At 43.6% G+C, this 20782-nt stretch overlaps 1 protein-coding gene across 7 annotated transcripts in view; it reads right to left on the bottom strand.

The window, feature by feature from the left end:
• ZFAND6 (zinc finger AN1-type containing 6) overlaps window positions 1–18559 on the bottom strand; it is a 38517-nt gene extending 19958 nt beyond the window's left edge. Inside the window, exons 1-3 of one of the 7 annotated variants that reach the window (XM_082321986.1) lie at window positions 18466–18496; window positions 16673–16716; window positions 15437–15529 (exon numbers count right to left, since the gene is read on the bottom strand). Coding sequence is in view for 1 of the 7 variants with exons in the window: in XM_082321982.1 (XP_082178108.1) it covers window positions 3367–3380 (14 nt within the window). In the remaining 6 variants the exon portion in view is untranslated. Of the gene's footprint in view, window positions 1–3366; window positions 3467–11120; window positions 11153–15436; window positions 15530–16672; window positions 16717–18465 lie in introns of those variants that run through there. The other 6 variants (XM_082321987.1, XM_082321983.1, XM_082321988.1 and 3 more) reach the window with 6 other exon arrangements.
• Window positions 18560–20782: the final 2223 nt, after the last annotated feature.

A 20782-nucleotide genomic window follows, 5' to 3' on the forward strand; every position in this document is an offset into this window, starting at 1 on the left:
GCCTTTGCAAAGTATGGATTACTGGAACCAAAGATTAACTGCTGTAAAAAAGGGTACCTCAGAAACTCTCACTCACCTCATGCAAATGCATCAAATTATTTGTAGTGACCACTTAAAGTCTACAAACAAAAACCAGAACTATAAGCAAGTTTTTCTTATTTAATTTCCAAACTTTTTAGTATAGTCACCTTACCAAATACAGGGGCAATTCCATGAAGTTCACTACTCTACTGAAGATCCTAAAAAAATAACAAGCAATGTAACAGGTACATTTTAGTGACTAGTAGGAGGAATCACATTTTGTTTACATGGGATTTCAAAGAGGCAGAGTACAGACAAAAGGAGCTTCATGAAAGCGTTGGAATTCCAGAAAGCTGCTACACTGAGCTACCGGCTTTCGCTATGTGATGGTGGGGTTTTTGCGGGAATGATCACTACTTTATGCTGGAGCATCTGGTAACCGCTGCGGCACCTAAAAGACTAAATGCAGCGCTCTGTATAAAGCCTTCAAGAATTTTCCTCCTATTTATCATGTATTTCAATTGGAGCCTAAAGCAGCAAAATATAACTCAAGATGCCAAGGATTACCCTTGTTAGTACATTTAAGCATATACATTCAGACTTCTTAGTTGTTGAAGAGTAACACTGCAGCACCACTAGAATTAGACCCTTGCATATGACAGTATCCAAACTTTGTGAAATTCAAACAAACATCATTTTTTCTCTGACTTTGAAAACTTAATAGCCTCTTATTTACTTCTTATTCCCCAGCAGCGCAATACATTTGTAGGCAACCCCAGTTAATCCAAGAAACTCCAGCCCAGAGAAGTACGGAGATGCTTTCAGAAAGAGCACCACTAGCGTGTTCTAAGTTTGCCTCTCAGTGATGACTATCAGAAAATCTAAACTGACAAAGCTGCCTTTTTGGAGAGGTCAACCTGCACGCAAGTGAAAAAAACAAAACAAAACCCACACACACCACAAAAGTCACTTCTTGGATTCAAGAGAAAAAACAGCAAATAACCCTTGGAGCTGGACACGCTTGTTTACAGCAAGACACAACAGGGACCTTCAATAAAGATAACTAGTTAAACATTAAAAGCACTGAGAGCAACACAGTAACTATAGTTGTTCTGTACAAAGTGAAGACAATTTTGGAGTGAATTACAGACCAAGAAAAGTGAACATGAAAAAAGAGCATGTCACATGTTTCATGAAGCTGTTTTTGTACTAGTATCTCTGGGAGAGTCATGGTGAGAGAAGTCCAAGAGGCATATCTGAGGAATGCAGAGAGGATGCTGGCCAGCCACCCCACTGGTCATGCTGTGCTACCCAAAGCACTGTATGTCCATACACAAGCCAGAGGAGAGACCAAAGCATTTTTCTCCCAAAATGCAAGGTTGTACTTACTCAGTTTAGCCTACCCAGATCACCCAAGATTTAAGGCTAGAGGCAGGCAAGCTCAGCGGGTCCATTTTTGGAAGATGGCAGTCTCTATGACAATACTGCCACAGAAACCTTACACGAAGTTACACTTGTGATGGAACACACAACTACTAATAAAAGAGCATACTTCTAGGTAGTGCTTGCTGTGGCATCTCTGCTCAAGAGGAATAAAAATTCAGGAGTTACACCCATTAGAAAAATCAAACCATCTCAGTAATTGCTTGTCAGCAGTCTGCTACATCAACTTGCACAAACCACAGCTTCCATCATGTGCAGCTGAACCGGGGTCAAGCTGCACTAGCTGCAGATACTGCTTGAGGAGCCCTTTTCTTTCCTCTAGAGTTTGTGCTGACAGCTGTACTTTGGCACTAAGGTGCCTAAGCCAAAGACTGCATGAATCATCAAGTTGATCTCCGTACTTCTACACAGCCCTATAAATTTAGAGTTTACTTGAAATCTGTCAGATTACAGAAATGCCTTCTTTCAAAATGCTCGATAAAAGATAAGAAAGCTACTCTGAAACAGACAAGGCAAGGCTACATTCTGCTGTCTTTGGCATCATACATTGAAGTCGGCCATTTCAGAAATCAGAGGTTGGGTAAAATTAGCATCAGGAGATTCTAAAATTCTCTACATTCCCTTAAGATACCAGACCAAAGTTTAAGGGATGCAGAAGGAGGGCAACTCCATAAACTGTTTTTGATGCTGTATTTTAAAACAGGTTTGGCTTTACAAACTGATGAAAAATAATCTGTAAGAAGTATTCGAACACTTAGAAGATTACACATATAATTACTGAAAGAATAGATATAGATTCAGTAATCGCTTCTTTTGAGCTTCAGTGAATAAGTAATCTTCACTCAATACAGCATAAGTTTCACTTATTTTAAGCATATCAAACCCAGAAGAGATAAAAGCCGCTTTAACACGAGTTCCCAAAATAGACAGCTTCTTGTTAACAAAACACCTGTTGCTGAGAACTGACAGTAAGCACAAAACACATTATAATTTGTTTTTGTAAACAGCACTATGTAGAATTTTAATTAGCTTATAATGCTACAGTTCTACATGGGCCTAATGCTAAGGGAGGTTCTGCTCTAATATCAGGGTTCCTAGCTGTTAATAAATAAAACGATCCTCATCATCATTTCTGGCTAGGGCATCTTCAACTTAACTTCCAAGAACATTGTGATTATCATGCATGATGTGTTGCTCTATTTAGAATTATGCACTATGTCTAATTTAAGTGTTCAAAATTATACAATACCCTTACTGTGGTTTGACAGGGAACTCAACCTAAAGCTAAAGCCTGACCAAAGAAAGAGGGCATTTAAGGACAAGTTTTCGGCAGAAGAGGTGTAAGTATGATGTTCCCTGTGGCAAAGCTGCATTCCTCATCTTTTGCAATGCACTTAAATTTAGCCAAGAGACTCAAAGGTGCTACTTTGTTTTAACCCTAATGCTATTCTAGGGGGTTTTGTTGGTTTGGTTTTTTTTCCTTAATTATTATTTCAATCACTGGGGAAGCCAGGTTACATGATCCCAAACAAGTTACTGGATGTCTAAATACTAAAACATATCGCCCTGCACAAAGCATAGGAAAAATAGTATACAGTTGATCAGCAGCCACCATGCTGGGCAACTGATATTTATCCATTACTTTAATATACTGTCAAGTTTCACTGAAGACACAAATATACCAGCTGGTCACACTATGGAGTTTTGCATCTTTCCTTAGTTTCCTCTCAGCTGTCACCTTACACTGCCTGAAACACTGCAACGTGTAAACACCCAAGTGCAGCCAACATACACGCATCCAATATATGTTTATATGCAACCAATGCAATGGTTTCACGATACAGGTAATTTGGAGCTTTAGATACTTCCGCCACAGTGTTGCTAGGCCAGGAACAGATCTACCTTGAAGGCTTCATTCTTCAAAAGCTTGGATTGGTTCTTGGATCTGGATTATGGTGCAGTTCTACAGCTCTGTACCAGAAGAGTCAAGGTTAACAGTGCGCTGCAGGAGGAAAGTGAAACTACCTAGTTAGTATCAGAACTCAACTCTAAGGCATAGCCTCACTCATAGTACAAGCCAAGGAAAAAATGTATGCATCACCAAGAGGTCAGAGTGAAAATTAAGTAAGAGTTGCCTTGTGTCAGCCTTAACTATCCAAGATAGTGTCAGATTAATAGATAAGGGGCTAAGCAATGATCAGAAATTTGCAGGGTGATACACTCTCCTTTCTGAAGGTTTCTAAAACTACACCACTTGCTCAGATGGAGAGGTCATTACACTGTCTAGGAAAAGCTTAAAAACTATTGGAAGAAACTTGATTGAGGACAACTGGCATTTTTCCCACTGCCATCATGGAACAGAAAATAGGGGGTTTTTTATACTTCTTTCCTAAGCCCATACAGAACAGACTGCATGTATTTCAGTTTCTCAACTGACGAGAAAGCCAGAGCTGACAGCTTTCGAGTAAGAGTCTGCACTGCAAACATGGTGCTTTAATCACCAGGGCATCCTTTTTACCTACTAATACTCCAGGTACAACTCTAAACTGCCTTTCCAATAACCAAGTATGCTATTCATTCTGTTTTCAGACAAGATTCAGCTATGTAAGCAAGCATTTCTAGTACAGTGTCTCCCCCACTTACTGTCCAGAACACTTAGATCAGCAAGTTAAGAGCACAATAGCCTAAAAATAGCATGGCTGGATGCCACTGTCTCCCCATTTATTACGATAGTACCTTTGTACAGAGTTCTTTCTACAATTCTACATAGAAAAATACAGCCATAAATGGCTTTAAGGGAGGGACTTGTATCCAAAAGGGCCAAGCTGTTAAGTAGCGCCATGGGATTCCCCCTTTTTCCTCAAGCCACATAAACAGAAATTTGCATTTGTAGCAGCATTTTGAACAATAACTCTTCAAGTACATCTGATTTCTCGTTTTATCCTCTTGCCATAATGATCGTATTCTGCCAGAGGACAGATCGACACATGACAGAGTAACAGCACTTTCTAGAGAAAGGAAAAGTCATGATATAAAGGAGAAGTAGACAAACATAGAAAATGCAAGCCAGGCCTCTTCTCAATTATTTTGCTTGGCATATTAAAGCCTGTATCACACTTTAGAACGGATGAAGAGGGAAAAAAAAATCTGTTCACAAGACATTGAACCTCAACTGTCAGCAAGGTGTGGCTCTCTATCACAATGCTCATTCCCTTCCATTCACAAACACTGACCAACGGGGCTTCTATCAGGAAAAAATGGAAAAAGAGCACAATATATTCCCTTGTATTATTGTATAAGGTCAGAAAGGAGAGGGAGATCAGCAAGACTAATGCCCTTCAGCTTGGCCTAAAGATGCATTCACAGGCAACACCGTTTCAGCTGCCACATTACACTAGGCTAATTCCACAAGTATGATGTCCTAGCTATAGCTTGAAAAAACAAAAGCCCAGTGCCCTAAAATTGTCTCCCAGAAATCTCGTCTCACACTCCTTTTGTGAAGACAAAAACCCCCACGCTACTGTTGAAGAATATTTGTATCCCTTATATTATTAAAAAAAAAACCAACACTAATTTAACCCATAACCCTGGGTTTCAAGAGAAGACTTCGCCATTTTAACAACTAATTTGATGCTGCTTAAGTAAACCCAGCAACACTGCAATGCCCATTTTACACTGTATATGCCACCCTGTGCAAGTTCACCAGATAGAGCTATCAGGCCATACAAAGAAGTTTCAATGAATTCCTCATCTCAGGCCTTGACAGTCTAAGAAATCAAGGTGTCAGAGCTGCAGCAAGGACAGAGGTATTTGTCAGAGCAGGCTGATATTTCAAGCATTCTAATTGTGCAGTGGGGGATCTGAGGTAGAAAATAGAAGGATAAGGAGGTAGCAACTAATCAGGGATTTATTTATATACAGAATGACTAGGTATAAACTTAAGACCACAGGTCACAGTCACATTATGACTCTGCAGAATAACAAGCTAATTCTTGCAGTTAGAGAGACCACAGGTAACAGTCAAAAGTTTGACAGACACTAAGTTAGAGAAAAGCAAATGCAGGAAGGCAACACAATCAACTAAGTAACCAGAGTGTGAAATTACATTTTTTGTTGTCGTTTTCAAAAAAATTTTTTAAAGCCAGTCAAGTACTTCCCTGCTATGCATAGGAGTTTTAAATCGCAATCGAAGCACTAAGTCAAGTTTGACTAGACTTATTAGGAAGGGGGGGGGGCGGCGGGAAATCATGCACAGCTGCCAGGCCAGTCCACAACAAACCAAATACTCCTTGATCTCAGCACTGGTCTCAACCCCTGCATGGTTTGTCACATTCAGCTGACAATTTGTTTGTTCTGTAACTAATAATACACTTACCTTGACCTATTGTTACTAATGCTGCCTTCCTCCTCTCCCAGGATACTTTAAATAAATCCTGTTGATATTCAAAACAATCCTATTGAGCAATTCTAAAGTCTCTTCCCTAAAAAGTGTTCCAGGTAAGTCCTTCCATATTGCCACAGTTTTGTTTTTTTTTCTTTTTTGCAAGTTAGCAATCAAATCTTTTTGGTATCATAAAACACTAAAATAATTACTTTTCTAGTTACTTTTCACCAGGACAATAAAATTTGTTTGATAACTAATTCTAATTAATACCTACAAGATCACTTTATTCAAGGACTTAACACCAATATCCAACAGTATGTTACACTAGCCTGATATTTGGATAGCATAATCCCAACACAAGAAGTCTGAAGTTCACTTAGAAGACGCTCCTCTATCAGCAACAAACGCTACCTTGTAAGCTTCTTACCTGATTCTGAAGGAGCTAGGCAGGGAGAACAATCTCCAAATGTTTCAGTTTAACACTCAAAACACAGCCACTTCTTTTGCCCCTACTTTGATAATGGTGCAGATTCCAATGCAAGGTCATTCTGTTACACAGAAAACATTCTGCTACATGACAACATCACATTGCATTAAGGCCTCGATTCTACATATAATTTTAGAAAGACATCTTAATTCAAACAGGGGGTAGTAGAGAAATAATTTTATCCTTCTTTGCAGTCTCGTATCTCCCCTGCCACCCCATCCTCACAAACAGCACGATCAACAACTCATTTAATGTTTTCTTCTGACAATCTAACTCAAAGATAGCCTTTTGCATAAAAAGGCATGAATATGCCCAATTTAGGTACAGAAATTCTACATTTCTGCCTGCAGAATTGGTGGTTCTCTCCCTTGCCCCTCACCTCCAAATATAATTCAAAATCTTAAGTGGAAAATATCTGCCTTCCCCATGCAATATTCTTTCATCAGCCCAATTACATTCAATGGCACACACACAAGAACTGTCTAGCCTCCCACCTTGTTCAAACTAATGGTGAAAACTTCAGTCCTTATTTAGAAAACAAACACATCCAATGCAAAACGTTTAAACAAGCTGAAAGCACCTCACTTCTGTCCTCAAAAACACTGCTATTAAGCTCCCATTCCAATTTGATTATTAAGTTTATATTTGTTTCCCTAATCCTTCACATAGATAAAGGTGCATTAGCATCATGAATCACAGGACACACCAGTGCAGTGTTGTCTTAAACCCTGGGCTAGTTAAACTGTTCAGGTGGTTGCCAGGGCCTGCCAAGTCAGCCACACTGTTTATACTTTAGTTCTCCAGATACAGGATTATTATGTTTCAGACTGACAAATACCATATCCTGAAGGTTAGAGTCCTGTGATACAAATACATCCTGACAAGGCAGGACAGCTGAGCAGGGGTGGTCTTCAGCGTGGAGACAGTTTCGGCTTCTGCAAGATCGCTGAACCATTAAGTTAAAGGAAGAGCTGTGCATTTAATAAAACTGCTGCTTAAAAAGGAGCTATTTTTAGGAAATACTCAAATGCAAGTGTTCATTTGTCTAACTAACACTCAAAAGATTGTCTTAAGTTGATCTAAATGGAACAGAAGATGGATCAAGTTAGGATTTAACTCAGTTTATCTTTTAATGCATAATTTAATATCTAAAAAAGTTACTTTTCAAATGAAAAAAACTCAGCTTCTGTCAACAACTGGAAAACAAGCAAGACAACACAACTTGATCAAGGAGAAATAATTTTTGCACTGTCAAAGCTTTGGCTTTGCTAATCTCTATTTAGCTCAAAAGCCCTATAAACACAATTGGAAGAAGGGATCTGTTAAAAATATATCACCCCACCCCTTCAATTAAGGGCTGAGAAGCTTATGACACATCTGAGACATCCAACAAGAACAGGGAAGAAGGACTTAATGTTCCTGATATTTCTAAAGGTAAAAAAAAATAAGCAGGTTTAAAAATCTCAAACGTTTCATGCCTCTGTTAAATGGATTTTAAAGCAAGAATAGATCCAAGCTATTTTTATTCCTTTGTAGGTCATGTGTAATTAACTGCTTATTTTCACAAAACCTTATTACAGTGTAAACATCACTGGCCAGATCATCTGCCCCACCCAGACTGAGCTCCACACCACAGGAGGCCAACTATCTCCATGAGGAGTCCGTGTATCTGCACCAGAGGGCTGTCCTTCCAGTACCAATCTTCCCTGCAACAGCACGGCCGAAACGATCAACAGCTCCTGAGCTCACCCTTCACCACGTCTTTCCAAGAAACTGCAAGCAAACTAGTTAACAGGCCTAACTCCACATCTAAAGCTATGGGCAGATATCCCTTTTTGGATATAGCTGAAACTCTCTAAAATGACATTATTCCTCTACCCCACTCTCTTCTGCCTTGAGCACCCAGCAATTAGCAGAAATGATCACTAAACCATTTGGGAAATAGGGGGAGGAAGAGGAGGGGAAAAGAGCCAGTTGGGTTGGTTCAAGCCACTAATTTAAAACAATTTAAGCTAGCCTAGTTGACTTTGCCTCCAGTGCTCACACAACCCACTCTGCTGGAAGACAGGCAGGAGGCCGCTGTGCGTAGCAGAGGGCACTCACAAGCAGGGATGTGAAGCCCATGTTGCTGTTTGCAGGACAGACGTCTGCCCTCCCTAAGGCTCCGGGCACATTTTACAGAGATCATCCCTTGGGAGGCATGCAGCCTTCTCCAAGTAGTATTAAACAGAACCAGAGTGCGGGGTTACCATCCCAGCACATGGTGGGCCACCCACTTCACGACACTGGGAAGTGCCACCAGCAGCCAGTGGACCACAGAGCACAGATCCCCTCTGCCTCATAAACAGGGGAGATAAAATTTGGTCCTGTATTTTGTACACAGGTTTACAATCACTTTTAAGAATCTCTTATTCACAGAGATGTATATTCCATCCTGGCACAAGAAGCAGACACATAAATCCCACAGCACACAACACATTCACAGTGTTTAAGATCTGCAGATGGAGCATGTGCAGGAGAAGGTTTTATGAACAAGAAGTGCTGGAACAACCAATCGTCATGCGGGGACAACACGGGTCCTGCCAGCAACGGCTTTGAATGCAGGCAAGAAACATTTGCTGTAGCCTGAATACAGAAGTTGTACAGCTGTGCCAGCAAAGTGGTATGTTTATCCTTTAGGGCAGATCTGCTTTCTACAAACAGCCTGCATTAGAATTGTATACATGTGGTGAGAGAGTTGAGCATTTCACTTCTGTGTTGAATAAATCAGGAAAATTGGTCCCAGATAATACATCTTTCCTAACTAAGTTGGGGGGCAGAGGGGACCCGAGAAGAACGGCTACTCAGTCGTGAAGCAATATGAACAAAGTTGCCTGATGTATTCAGCTTTTTTCCTGTTCTAAGCAAAACCAGCTTTTGGCTAAACATAGTATTTAATAGCACACAAATACTTAAGTTTGCTTCCTTTTGTTTACGCAAGTCTAATACACACACTCGTAAGTTTATAGAAATTATAGCGAACTACACTATTCTTCTTGCCCTCCCCTCAGACATCGGATCTAGCCACTCAGTCTAGGCCGAGCATCACTTGTAAGTTAAGAAACAAATCAAAATCCAGGTATTTAAACACTTACATATCCCGGTCTTAAATATCTCCCCCGATACACGAGATCTGGCCCACCTCTCGGCTAAAAGACCATATATAGTCACTGCTCATTCTAAAGTAGTATTTCCAGGGTTTAAATACAGTCTAGAGCATTAAAAAATGCTATAAGCAGATAAAAACAGATAGCAAGAATGAATTAGTGATTCAGACCTATAAGCCACTGGAGCATGGCAAGATGCCAGCATGTCAAGACACTCTGACATATATAAAGTAATTCATTCCCAGTATTTTGGAAGAAAACAAAATGGCTCAATGTAAAACTGAAAGAATGAGGTATACTGTAATAATCACACTTGTTCACATTCAGTGAAGGTCTAAGCAACTGCTTTCCACTGTCATTTGGAAGATTATTGTTCAGTTTTCACATCCATTCTTCTATCATCTTGACTAATCACACAAAACCCACCCATCAAACTCCTTAGACTCAACAAGTATTAGGGCCACGGGTATTTCTTTCCAATTCCCAGGAGCAGCTGTATATAGACACAAGTGTTTTTATAAAAAACAGGAAATATTTAGGGAAGTAAGCAAATATATTCACTATTCTGAAAGCATTGTTCTGTATGTGGCCTCATCTAACATACTCGTCAAAGATACAGAAAGGATAACAATTAAAAGAAAGTCTTCATTCTCATTAGAAACTCCCTGCTTCCCGACTCTCCACTTCCTGCTCTCCTCCCTCTCACCCTATCCCATGCCACCCATGGCAAATCGGACTTTTCCTGTTCCTGAAGACCTTTCAGATGCAGAAAGTGTCACTAAAAATACCATATATAATAAACCTGGTGCAGAAACCGAAAACAATCTTCCCTCAAAGAAAACACCTGCTCTCAACAGGCAATACAGGATTCGGAAGAGATTCTAACCAATTCCAAAGAAAAAAATCTACCCCCCCCCCCCCTTTTTTTTTTTTTTTGGCTGGAAGGGTGGTAGCTGCAACGCAGGGCAATAACACCTAATTTTCCTGCCTGTGTTTGTAATCAGAGCTCTGGCAGACCCAAGTACTCTGCAAAACTGCTTTAAAAAGAAGAGAAAAATTGCAATGTTTTACATAATTTTTACATATCTTTGTTCTGAACGCTAAAGACCTGCGAGACATTCATCTCATCAAGAACAAATATACAGACAACAGCACAGCAGTCTTCAGTGATACAACAAAAGACAATTTAAGACAAATGACTTAGAGCAAATGCTATCACTGAATAATCCCACGGCAGCTGTCATAATTAGTTAGCTCAAATCTCATCAGAATCAGAGAAGTTAGAGTTAAAATCGAGCTCTCTTCCTGTAACATTGTGTAACTCCAAAACAGCAGCATTATCCTCGCTATTTTAGAATTAACATTTCTCCATAAGATGAGGTGGAACGACTCGATCCTTCCACGCAGAAAAACCCGGTGCAAGCCAACAGATGACAAAAGAAACTCGGTCAAGTTTGAGCCTCTCAACACCTTATTTCCTGTCTAAAGAGCCCTTTTGTTCTGCTTCCCTGCATAAATGTTAATATCCTGCCATCATTAGAAAGCGAAACAATGAAGAAAAGCCCCACGCACATGAACTTCACTGCCCCAGAGGGCGAAACAACGCCACACGACGCGATTAGAACCGGAAAATTCCTACCAACAAAATCTCCACAATTTTCTGTTTGCTTCACCCCAGATTAACTTCACTTGAAGCTGTACTTCGGCGCAACCTAGCCTGGACGCAGAGCCCCGCCTCCCCCGCCCCTATTGGTCGAGGCGAGGGAGCCCCGCCCCGCCGGCCAGGCTCCGCTCCCCGATTGGCGGAGCGGCGTATCCATTATTTAAAGAACTTTTTCCTTGCTAGCAGGTTAGGCTGGGCAGGTTAGAACACCCTGGGCAAGCTGCTTCTTAAAGGGACAGGACCCCGCTGCCGGCTGTGACAAACGACAACCTTTGGCGACGCGTCGCCCCGGGCGAGCTCCAGCGAGCGCCCCTGCGGGCGGCAGCGGGCGACCAGCTCCCGGCCACCGGCCCCCGGGGCCTCCCGCCGGCCCCGGCGGGGCCCCGGCCCCTACCCAGCACGCTGCTCCCCAGCCGGATGGGCCGAGGGCGGAGGAGAGGAGAGCATCCGAGCGGGCTGGAAACGCTTCTCCCGCTGCAATTACACAACCGCCGCTTGCTCTACTTCCAGGATAAAATTAGCTGCGGGTTTTGAGCCCATCCACTCTTCGCGAGTGACTGGAGTTACCCTGGGAAGCCGGGCACGCTATATAAATTAGTAACCCCGGCTAAAAATACGTCGGGTTGCCAGATGCAGAGACTCTCCCCGCAGCGTGAAGCGTGAGTCAGCAGAAGGGGAGCTCCGCAGGAAGCCGCCGTCTCCATCGCACAAGGTACCATGGCCCCTGCCAGAAACTTTCCGTGCGTATTCAGGCTTCACTTGACTGAACAAGTTCACCTTCTGACAGTCAACAGCGTTCCTCACAGCACAGCTTCCTCCTAACGCTAGAGAAAAACCCGTCGTTCGGATTAAAACCATTTCTTTTTCCTCAGTGTAAACACTGATGCGGTTCCCTACCCATCTATCAAGTGAAAAGCCTGGAACACGCAAGAAGAGTAAAAACAAAACAAGGCTTAATAAATATTGCACAACCGCAGATACGACACCTCGTTTGAGAAAAACCTTGCCCCGTTCCAAAGACGCAACACGGGGAAGAGCCAGAACGCAGCCAGCGCTGCTCCCTCCTGCACCCACAAAGGATCATCATAGTTACACAAGACTTATCTGGTTAGCAAGGTTGCCTTATAGAAAGCATTTTCATGTGTTTAGTGTAAAATAACTAAAAATATTAAGCTAGAGGAAGATTTAGCACTTGTCAGCGTAAGCACATGTGGGTTGTTTTTGTACCGTGCGGGGAAAAAAAGAGGAAAAACTCCTGGTTCCTGGTTCTTACCACCTTTCCTCTAGGCAGCCTGCCCCTACCTCACCTACCGCCTATACCACAGAACGGGTATCTGTTTTAACTTTCCTAGTGCAGATTAATCAAGTCCAAGACAGTTCAGCGTACTGCTTTACTGCAAATACCACCCAACGTCAGGAAAGTATTGACAGCTAAGTACTCGCTTGAGCTGTGATACATACACCAAAAAGAGCATAAAACACACCTTCAGGAAGGACATTTAAGTCCTCAAAAAACAGTCAAATAGCACATTTTGTGTTACCTTCTATTTTAGAGCAATCTGTCACGCCACAAATCCAAACAGGACTGAAAAGCAGCAATTCGTACGGTTAAGTTAGTAAGTATGAAACACTACAAGAACAGAATTAACAAGATTTACATAACTTCCCCTACAGAACCTAAAATATAAGCTGAAAGAACCAGACCTTCACCCTTGCACCTGAATTCAGTGCTCTGCAAGAGGCAGTACTGCTAGAGGTTAATTGGGTCCCCTGAGGATAACTGCGAGGCCATACTTACATGACACTTTTTTGACCAAACGTTATCTAAGCAATCAAAACCAAGAATATAGTTCATGCAAATAAAACATACCAGTAAAGCGTCCTCTAAGTATCTCAGTAACCAACCTTGGAAAGCTTCAATTTAGAGCCCATTAACTTTAGGCCCATACAAACAACAGCAGAAGTCACAAATCTTATCAGCCACACTGCCTAGTGCTTGAAGAGGACATGACAACCCCAAAGTCAGTGCTATTGTTTGGGTACTTTCAAAAGGGGAGGAAAAAAAAACACCCACACCACAGACATTACCCCAAAACTCTCCAGCTCTAAAGCTACCACGGCAGTCTAGCCACCTCACAATTGCAATGGTGATGAAAAAAATAACTTTTATCATGAAACACTCCACACTTCAGCTTATGCTTCTGTTACACAGGCAACTAGCAGCTCCTTATCGCTACAAGGGAGAAGTTTCATCCCTTTTTCTCCCCACCTTTCCCCTCCCAGTCATGCAGTCTGGCCCACTGCCGTAGCCCAGCTCTGGTGCTCATCAGACCCTTCCATCTGCCTCCGAGTCACTGATCTGGCAGAAGCTTGGCCAGCTTCTGATAAGCAAGAGCATGGCTTACCCAGAGCATAAGGGGAATGGCAAAGCAGATTCTCCTCCGTTCAGCACTGTGACCTCCTAGATTTGCTTCCCTTACCTCATTTAAAACAAACAAAAAACCCAACAAACAACAATAACAAAAAAAACAAACAACCAAAAACCAAACAAACAAAAAACCCACACAACACAAAACTATGATACTAAGAATGCCTCAAGAGTAATTTGCTATTCTCACAGCAGTAAAAGATCCCCAAAAAGTCTGTGAAGTGGGCTATCGAAACTAGGTTCACAGCTGACCCTACCTCACTGGACGAGAAATCATGGGTAAACACATCTCTACCTAGATGTTGGGAATCCAGACATAACAAAAAAATTGCTATTCAAGTTATTATCCCATGCTGAAGGAGACCTAGTGAAACTAGACATTAAAAAGCCTGATTTATAAGCTCAGTTTCTGCACATAAGCCACCTATTTTTCCCTGTAAAAACACACACACACATTTCGGAGAAAACGCAGAGGCACCATTTTAAGGTCCAGGCTCAAGTCATGCCTTTGCTCCTCTTACTATATCTGTAGCAGTGCAGAAAAAAACAAAATAGCAGATTGCAGCTGCAAGTACATTAAACAGGGAAGCTTTGACAGCAGTGTAAAAAAGATTCAGTTTGCTGCCACTGAACTTTGCACTGAGGACAGCAACAAGAGAAAGCACCTGACTCTCATTTGACTATTGTAATCATGGTACAGCTAAAAGGCCATTTGTTCTGTAATCTTACACATACAGAAGACAGCAAGTTTGGAGGACTTGACAGCTCAAGAGATCAAGAACAGAGCCTTTCATCTTTAAGTCACCAGTTTAAACAGAGACCAGAATAGTAGCGATCAAAAGCTACAAGTGATGGCTGTTCAGGGATTAGACGAAGAGATGGTTACTCGCTGCCCAGTCCCCAGCAGATCAGTGTGAATCACAAGAGCTTTCTTCACAATTTTGCACCTGTTTTTCAGTCTTGAATACATTATACCTCCTGGATTCTGTACACATTAATAAGTAGCAAAGCAACTGAACTGCGGCGTACACATACTGAACTTGCATTGTAGAAAAGGACTTTACCCTCTGGTTGTCAATTATGTCAGCACTACAGCATGTGCTGAATTTTTTATTTATTATTTTTAAACAATTACAGCTCTGTCTTTTAGCTTTTTTATTATTAGAGACAGCTTTAAAAGTAATATTTACCTTCCCATTCCTTTCTCACCCTCAGATGCTGCAATCCGCTTTATAAACAATAGTTCTCATAACCTTGCTGTATAAGATATTTTTGCAAATATATCACTTTTAACAGTACATTAGTACAGGAATTTCAGGACTTTGGCATTGAGAAATGATTTTGTGACATTAGTAACCATTTTTTATCAAACCTAAACAACATAAACTTCATGAGGGCCATGTCTGCGTAAGGACGGGGGGGGGGGGGGGGGGATATGATGATAATTCCCCATGCGATGAAAGAAACATTCCTTTTCATATTCTTATAGATTCTTCAATACATCTGTGTGCAGCCTCTAGAAAGTCAACTAGCAATAGCTCCTTTCCAACCTGACTTTAGTTTTAAAAGTCTGCAAAAGTACCTGGAATTTCCAGGCAGGATAAGCAAGATGAAAACAAGTTCAGAGTGTATGTTGACTGAAGGTTCATTGTCCTGCTACGACCACCACTACCAAAATCAAACTTCTACACAACCCCAGCAATACGTAGTTACATAGTTCTTAGTAGCATATTACTTCCCGAGAACCAAGTTGCTGATGAAAAGCCAAGGTCCTAGAAACTTCAGTATCCTTAGGAGTAACAAAGGAGGCCCTCACATACAAAGAATTCAACTTGCTATTCCAGGAGTCTAGAGAGCAACATACCAGACTGATGAGACTTCAGTAGTCTTGAAGAACTTTGAGATTTCTCTTGCTGCTTTCAATCCAAGATGTACTGCTGCACTGCAATAATCAAATCTGGAAACAACAAGAAGGTGCATGTGATAAATACTGGGTCTTCATCAGAGAGAACCGGTTAGCTGTCTGGACAGCAGTACAGATGCACCAGAGAGAAACACATTCCCCTGGAAGTTTTAACAACTATCTCAAACCACCCAAACCTTAGCTACCTTGATGACTTATTGAAGTTCATCTACACGTTAAATTCCAACTGCTTCCTTCTACGTAGGGAATAAGCCATTAAGACAATTGCTTCCCCCTCCTCCCCTGTTATCACCTGGCCTATAAAGCTGCACATCCATAACAGGTCCACATCACTCTCAGCAGTTGCCATGTTGGTTTGGTTTTTGGTTGGGGTTTGGGTTTTTTTGTTGTTGTTGGTTTTTTTTTTGGGGGGGTGGGGGGTGTTTTTAAATCATGACACCGAATTATATCTTGTACAGCTGCACTACCGAGGCCTCCAGTAATAGATGGCCACTTCAGTCAGAGTCCTTGAGAAAGGATCCAGACATTTTAAAAAACTTTTCCTTGGCATCAGATATCTCTTGAGTGAAAAAAAATTGCAGTATACTACAGTTTCCATTGAATTCAGCATGCTCCAAGCACATTTTCATGTAATCTACAATACTCTCTGTAGCTTCAATCAAGTATCTTAAATGCAAGTCATAGCCCATTCAGTATATAAAAAAACCCAAACATATATAGGTGCATAGCTATTAGCTGCCAAGAAAATGGAGCCAGAAGTTTGTACACTTACAATTCTCTCAGAAATCAGACTGATTAATATAGCTGTTACAAAAGGACACACTTTCACAGAAACAGGGATTACCTTTATCTGTCACCATGGCAACTTTTCAGTAGTTTGTGTTAATGCTACTCTCCTTCCGATAACTTGCCACTATCTCTTTCAAGCTGTTTGTATAAGGTTTTGAATGTGCCATCTGAGTCCATAAAGTAACAAGAAGTTGAAATGTAAACTTACATTCTTAGACTCTTAAAAGTACACTCTTAAAAATATATCATGTAACAATGTTGTTCATTTTTGCCATAAATTCATGATTAGTCGTGAAGTAAATTTATTTTAATCTGTTATTATTTTAACATGATTCATAGTTTTGTAAGACAAAAAATATTTTAAGAGGTATCCTATGAAATACATACAGGAGATAGTTTCCTTCAGTAGTGAAGAATTTCTTCTCCTCTATCTGGAAAGTAGGAAACCCAAGGAGTTATGCCCCTGATGTGTCATAGACAGTATGATACATATTCAGTATCATAAGGAACAAAAATCCTCCCAAAACACAGTTATTTTGGCCTGAACAAATATATGACAAATCAGAAAAGAGCCAGTCCCCTTGTTCTAGGTTAGGTGATAATTAATATGAAGAACAGGCGTAGGTACCTCAGCACTAGATAAACAAATCAGGCGGAATGCAAAGAGCAAAGCTACAAAAGTTGAAAGAGAGACAGGAAAGAGACTAAGGAAGGAATTGACATATTTGCTTCCTCAATTGTTGAGTTACCATCATCCACAGTTCAGAAGAGGCTTAGCACTCTTTGAAAGAAATTATTTAAGATAACATCAGACAAAAAATCGTTTGCTTGGAAGCAGGAGGCGGAAGAGAATAGTTTCTTCTTCATTTTTTTTTCCCCTAAAGTTCATAGGGCAGCTTACCAAGCTGCACCCTTCTCTCTTCAGTGTACACAGTCTGACACAGTTAAGATGCAAGCACAGATCGTCAGAAGAATGAAAGAAACTCAGCACATTGTTTACTCCCCGTAACTCTTATGCAATGACATCTATTATAGGACAAGCCTGGACAAACACCCAGGGAATGGACTTCAGAACACAACGGTGCGCTCCAAGCCAGTCCACACAGGGGGAGATGTAACCACCGTCGGTTTTGCCGAATGCCTCCACGTTACATCAGCACATTTGGTGGAAGCTTCTGTATTTCGTTGTTGCTGCCGTTGTTATTGGCAGTAAAATAGTTAGCACTTTTTTATTTTTTAAGATTCCCCCATCCTAACATCCTGTGGAAACAAGAGTGGATGTTCGCACCCCTTGTCTATCGCTCCAGGCTTTCTGCAGAGCCTAGGAGTAAGTTTGGTTAAATTACAGAGGGTTCCTCGGTAAGCACAAGAACAACAACAAAAAGAACTTTTCGTACAATAAAACACAAAAGGATGACAGACCGTGTAGGCTTAAACCCTGGTTTAACTGGAAGGGTGCCACAACACAAACTGCACGTTCCTTCCTGAACACTCCTGTCCCCAAACCACCCGAAACCGCTGCACTGAACTTATCCGAGGAGCAGACAGGCACGCTGCGATAGCCCCCGGCCGCCCGGGCCCGGGGGAAGGCCCGGCACAGGGGCGACGGGGAAGCCCTCCCCCTGCCAGGGCACCGCCGCCAGTTCACGTCCAAACCCCCCGGCCGCTGGAGACCCGCCGGCCGGGGAGGCCGGCCCCGCCGGCTCTGTCCCCGGCCTCTCCCAGCCAAACTAAAATAACTGCGGGGCCGCGGAAGGAGGGGAGCGGCGGCGGGGCCGCCCGGCGCAGGGCTGGCGGCGCGCCGCGGGCCGGCAGGCTGCCTCTCCCCTTCCACCCAAGGACACGAGTACAAACACCTCTGCCCTGGGATGGCTCCTGCGCACGCAGCGAGGAGCTGCCCGGCGGGGGGGTGAGGGGAGGAGGAAGGAACGACCAAAAAAGGGAGAAAAAGAGCCCCGGGGCCCTGGGCCCGGCCCGGCCCCGCCGCCGCCCCGCAGCCCCGGGCCCGCCGAGTGCGGGGGTCGCGGGGGGGGGGGGGAACCCTCCCCTCAGCGCCCCCGCCGCTCCCCAGGGGCCAGCGGGCGGGCGGGTGGCCGCCGCCCCACCTGCCCCGCCGCGGAGCGGGGCCGCCACCCCCAGCCCGCCGTCCGCCGGTCCCGGCCCAGCCGCGCTCCCCTCACCTGCCTCCGGGCCCGCCGCGTCCCGCCGCCGCCCGCCCGGCCCCGCCTGGCCCCGCTCGCTCCTCACCAAACTTTTTTTTGCCTTTCTCCGTGTTTCGTTGCCCTCAGAGTGACGCGGGCGGGCGCTGATTGGCGGAGCCGAGGAAGGGAGGCCGCGAGGAGGAGGAGGAGGCGGTGCTACGGCCCGCGACTAATTATTACAAGGAGACGGCGGCGACGTGCACCACAGAATGCTATTTAAAGGGACAGCGGCCCGTCCCGTGCTTCCCCCCACCCCCCCCGCCCCCCAGCGAGTGACCGGGGGCGAACGCAGGGGTGGGAGCGGAGCAGCGGCCGCGGGGGCGAGCGGGCAGCGGCCGCCGGCCCCGGGCAGGTTGAGCGGGCGAGCCCTGAGGCGGGCGGGGGGCCCGGCCGGCGCTGGGGGCTGTTCCCCTCAGGCTGGGGGACGCGGCCTGCGGCGGCCGTTGGCGCTCAGCCCCTGAGGAGATCGCCCCCTCAGACGGCGCGGTCTCTCGGCACGTCGTGGTCCACCCTCCTCCCCCCACCAAATAAATTCATTTCGCTGTAAAAACCCTCTGTAGCTGCCTCCTGCTACCCCCTCTGCCCACGGGGGTGTTGTAAATCCACGAAGGAAAAGGTTTTTCTGTCAGAGCGGGCTTCGCTTGGGTGGGCTCCGGGCAGCTCCGGGGAGGTCTGCTCATCCCGCCGCCCCCTTGCTGGTCACCTGCTTTATATCCCCTCTAAAAAGTCATCTGCGGATCTTGAATCTCTTGTTATCTGCAATATGTCACCTGACTTGTTTCTGTTTTCTTTTTTTTTTTTTCATGTGGGGCTCTGAGACAATACACCACAGCTTATTTTTACACTGACCCTTTTCACGTCGCACCCGCTATACACAGTCTCGCCTAATGTCACAGGCGGCTGTGAACTATACCATGAAGGAAGGTTTTAAAGGTGAGATATAAGGACGATGAGTGACTTGGCGGCTCAAAGCAGATAGGAAGGGAGGACAGGATTCCAGAGAGATGAAACAAGCCAAATAAAAGAGGAATTTTATCTGTGGACAGCGGACAGGAGCAGGCCAAGACTGGAGGAGCTGCCAGGAGGTGAGCCGAGTTTGGAGAGAGTTTTGGAGGAGGAAAGAAAAGTGAGCAGTTCTGAGGCTCAAGGGAAGCGAGAGAAGCCGAGGATGGGTAAAATATGTTTCCATTTCCTAGGAGAACAGTGAACAGATTTTAAAATTGTTGGTCTTTTTTGAGCAGAGAAACTCACGACTATCCTAAGGAAGGCATTGCAGGAGGACACATAAAGATTTCAGCAAAGATAAAGTCCAAGCAGGGATCTTCCATTGGTAAGAGCTCACTATGACCAGTATTGTGAGCCAAGTAGGTAGATCCATAAACCTGGCAAAAGCACTTAATGGGAAGAAGCCCCCTAATTTTTTTGTTTTGAATATCTGAGCTTGGATCCACACCACCAGAAAATGCTGGTGCAACCAGCGTGGAAGTGCTAACATAGCTTTACAGCTATTTTGGTACAGATTATTCACTCTTGGCTGCCTTCACTGATGCAATAAGTCTTCCAAATGCCAGGTTGCATGAACAGAAGATGACCTGCATTGCATGTGGGTATCACAGCATTCCCCACAACATTATTTGGAGAGCTTTCATGGTCTCAGCAGTAATCATAAGGAGCTGTGGGGAGTGATGATCACATTCCTCCAAGCCTCTCCATGCTCATCTTTTTTTTATATGATTTTTTTAAACCTTAAATTCCCTTTGGTTCATCTCGGACTGCTTTCTTTGTGCCAGGTTGCATCTCATCATTAGAAATATAGATGCGGAATAGTCGGGTGGAACATTCACAGCGTCTGTTCAGAAAAAGGCCAACTGATTCTTTTGCAGTTGTGAGCAACCAGCACAACAGCTGGCAGTACAGCAGCGGGAATAAAAAGGGAAATGCAAACAGTGAACAAGACGGACACCTCCTGCCAGGAGTTATTGACCAGCAACACATGGTGGAACAAATGTTAAGTTATGGCATCAAATGTCAAGGGGGGGCAGCAGAACATTCAGATGTGATCTTGCTCAAGTTGCGCATGATGCTTGTCAGTTTTCTCATGTGCCAAAACGAGAAAACTCAGTTACAATAATGCTGCAGTAAGTAGATTTCTTGAAGCATTCAGAACCAGTATGTTTGTGTCAGAAGCTGCCACAACTCAGAAGAGGCAAACAACTGGGAAATAGGGAACGCAAAGTTTTATGTCATCTGCAGAAAAAGAGCCAGTAGTCAAACTGTCTCTGAGGGAGAAAATTCA

This window comes from Platalea leucorodia (assembly GCF_965183815.1).
Source record: "Platalea leucorodia genome assembly, chromosome: 9".
NCBI lineage: Eukaryota > Metazoa > Chordata > Aves > Pelecaniformes > Threskiornithidae > Platalea > Platalea leucorodia.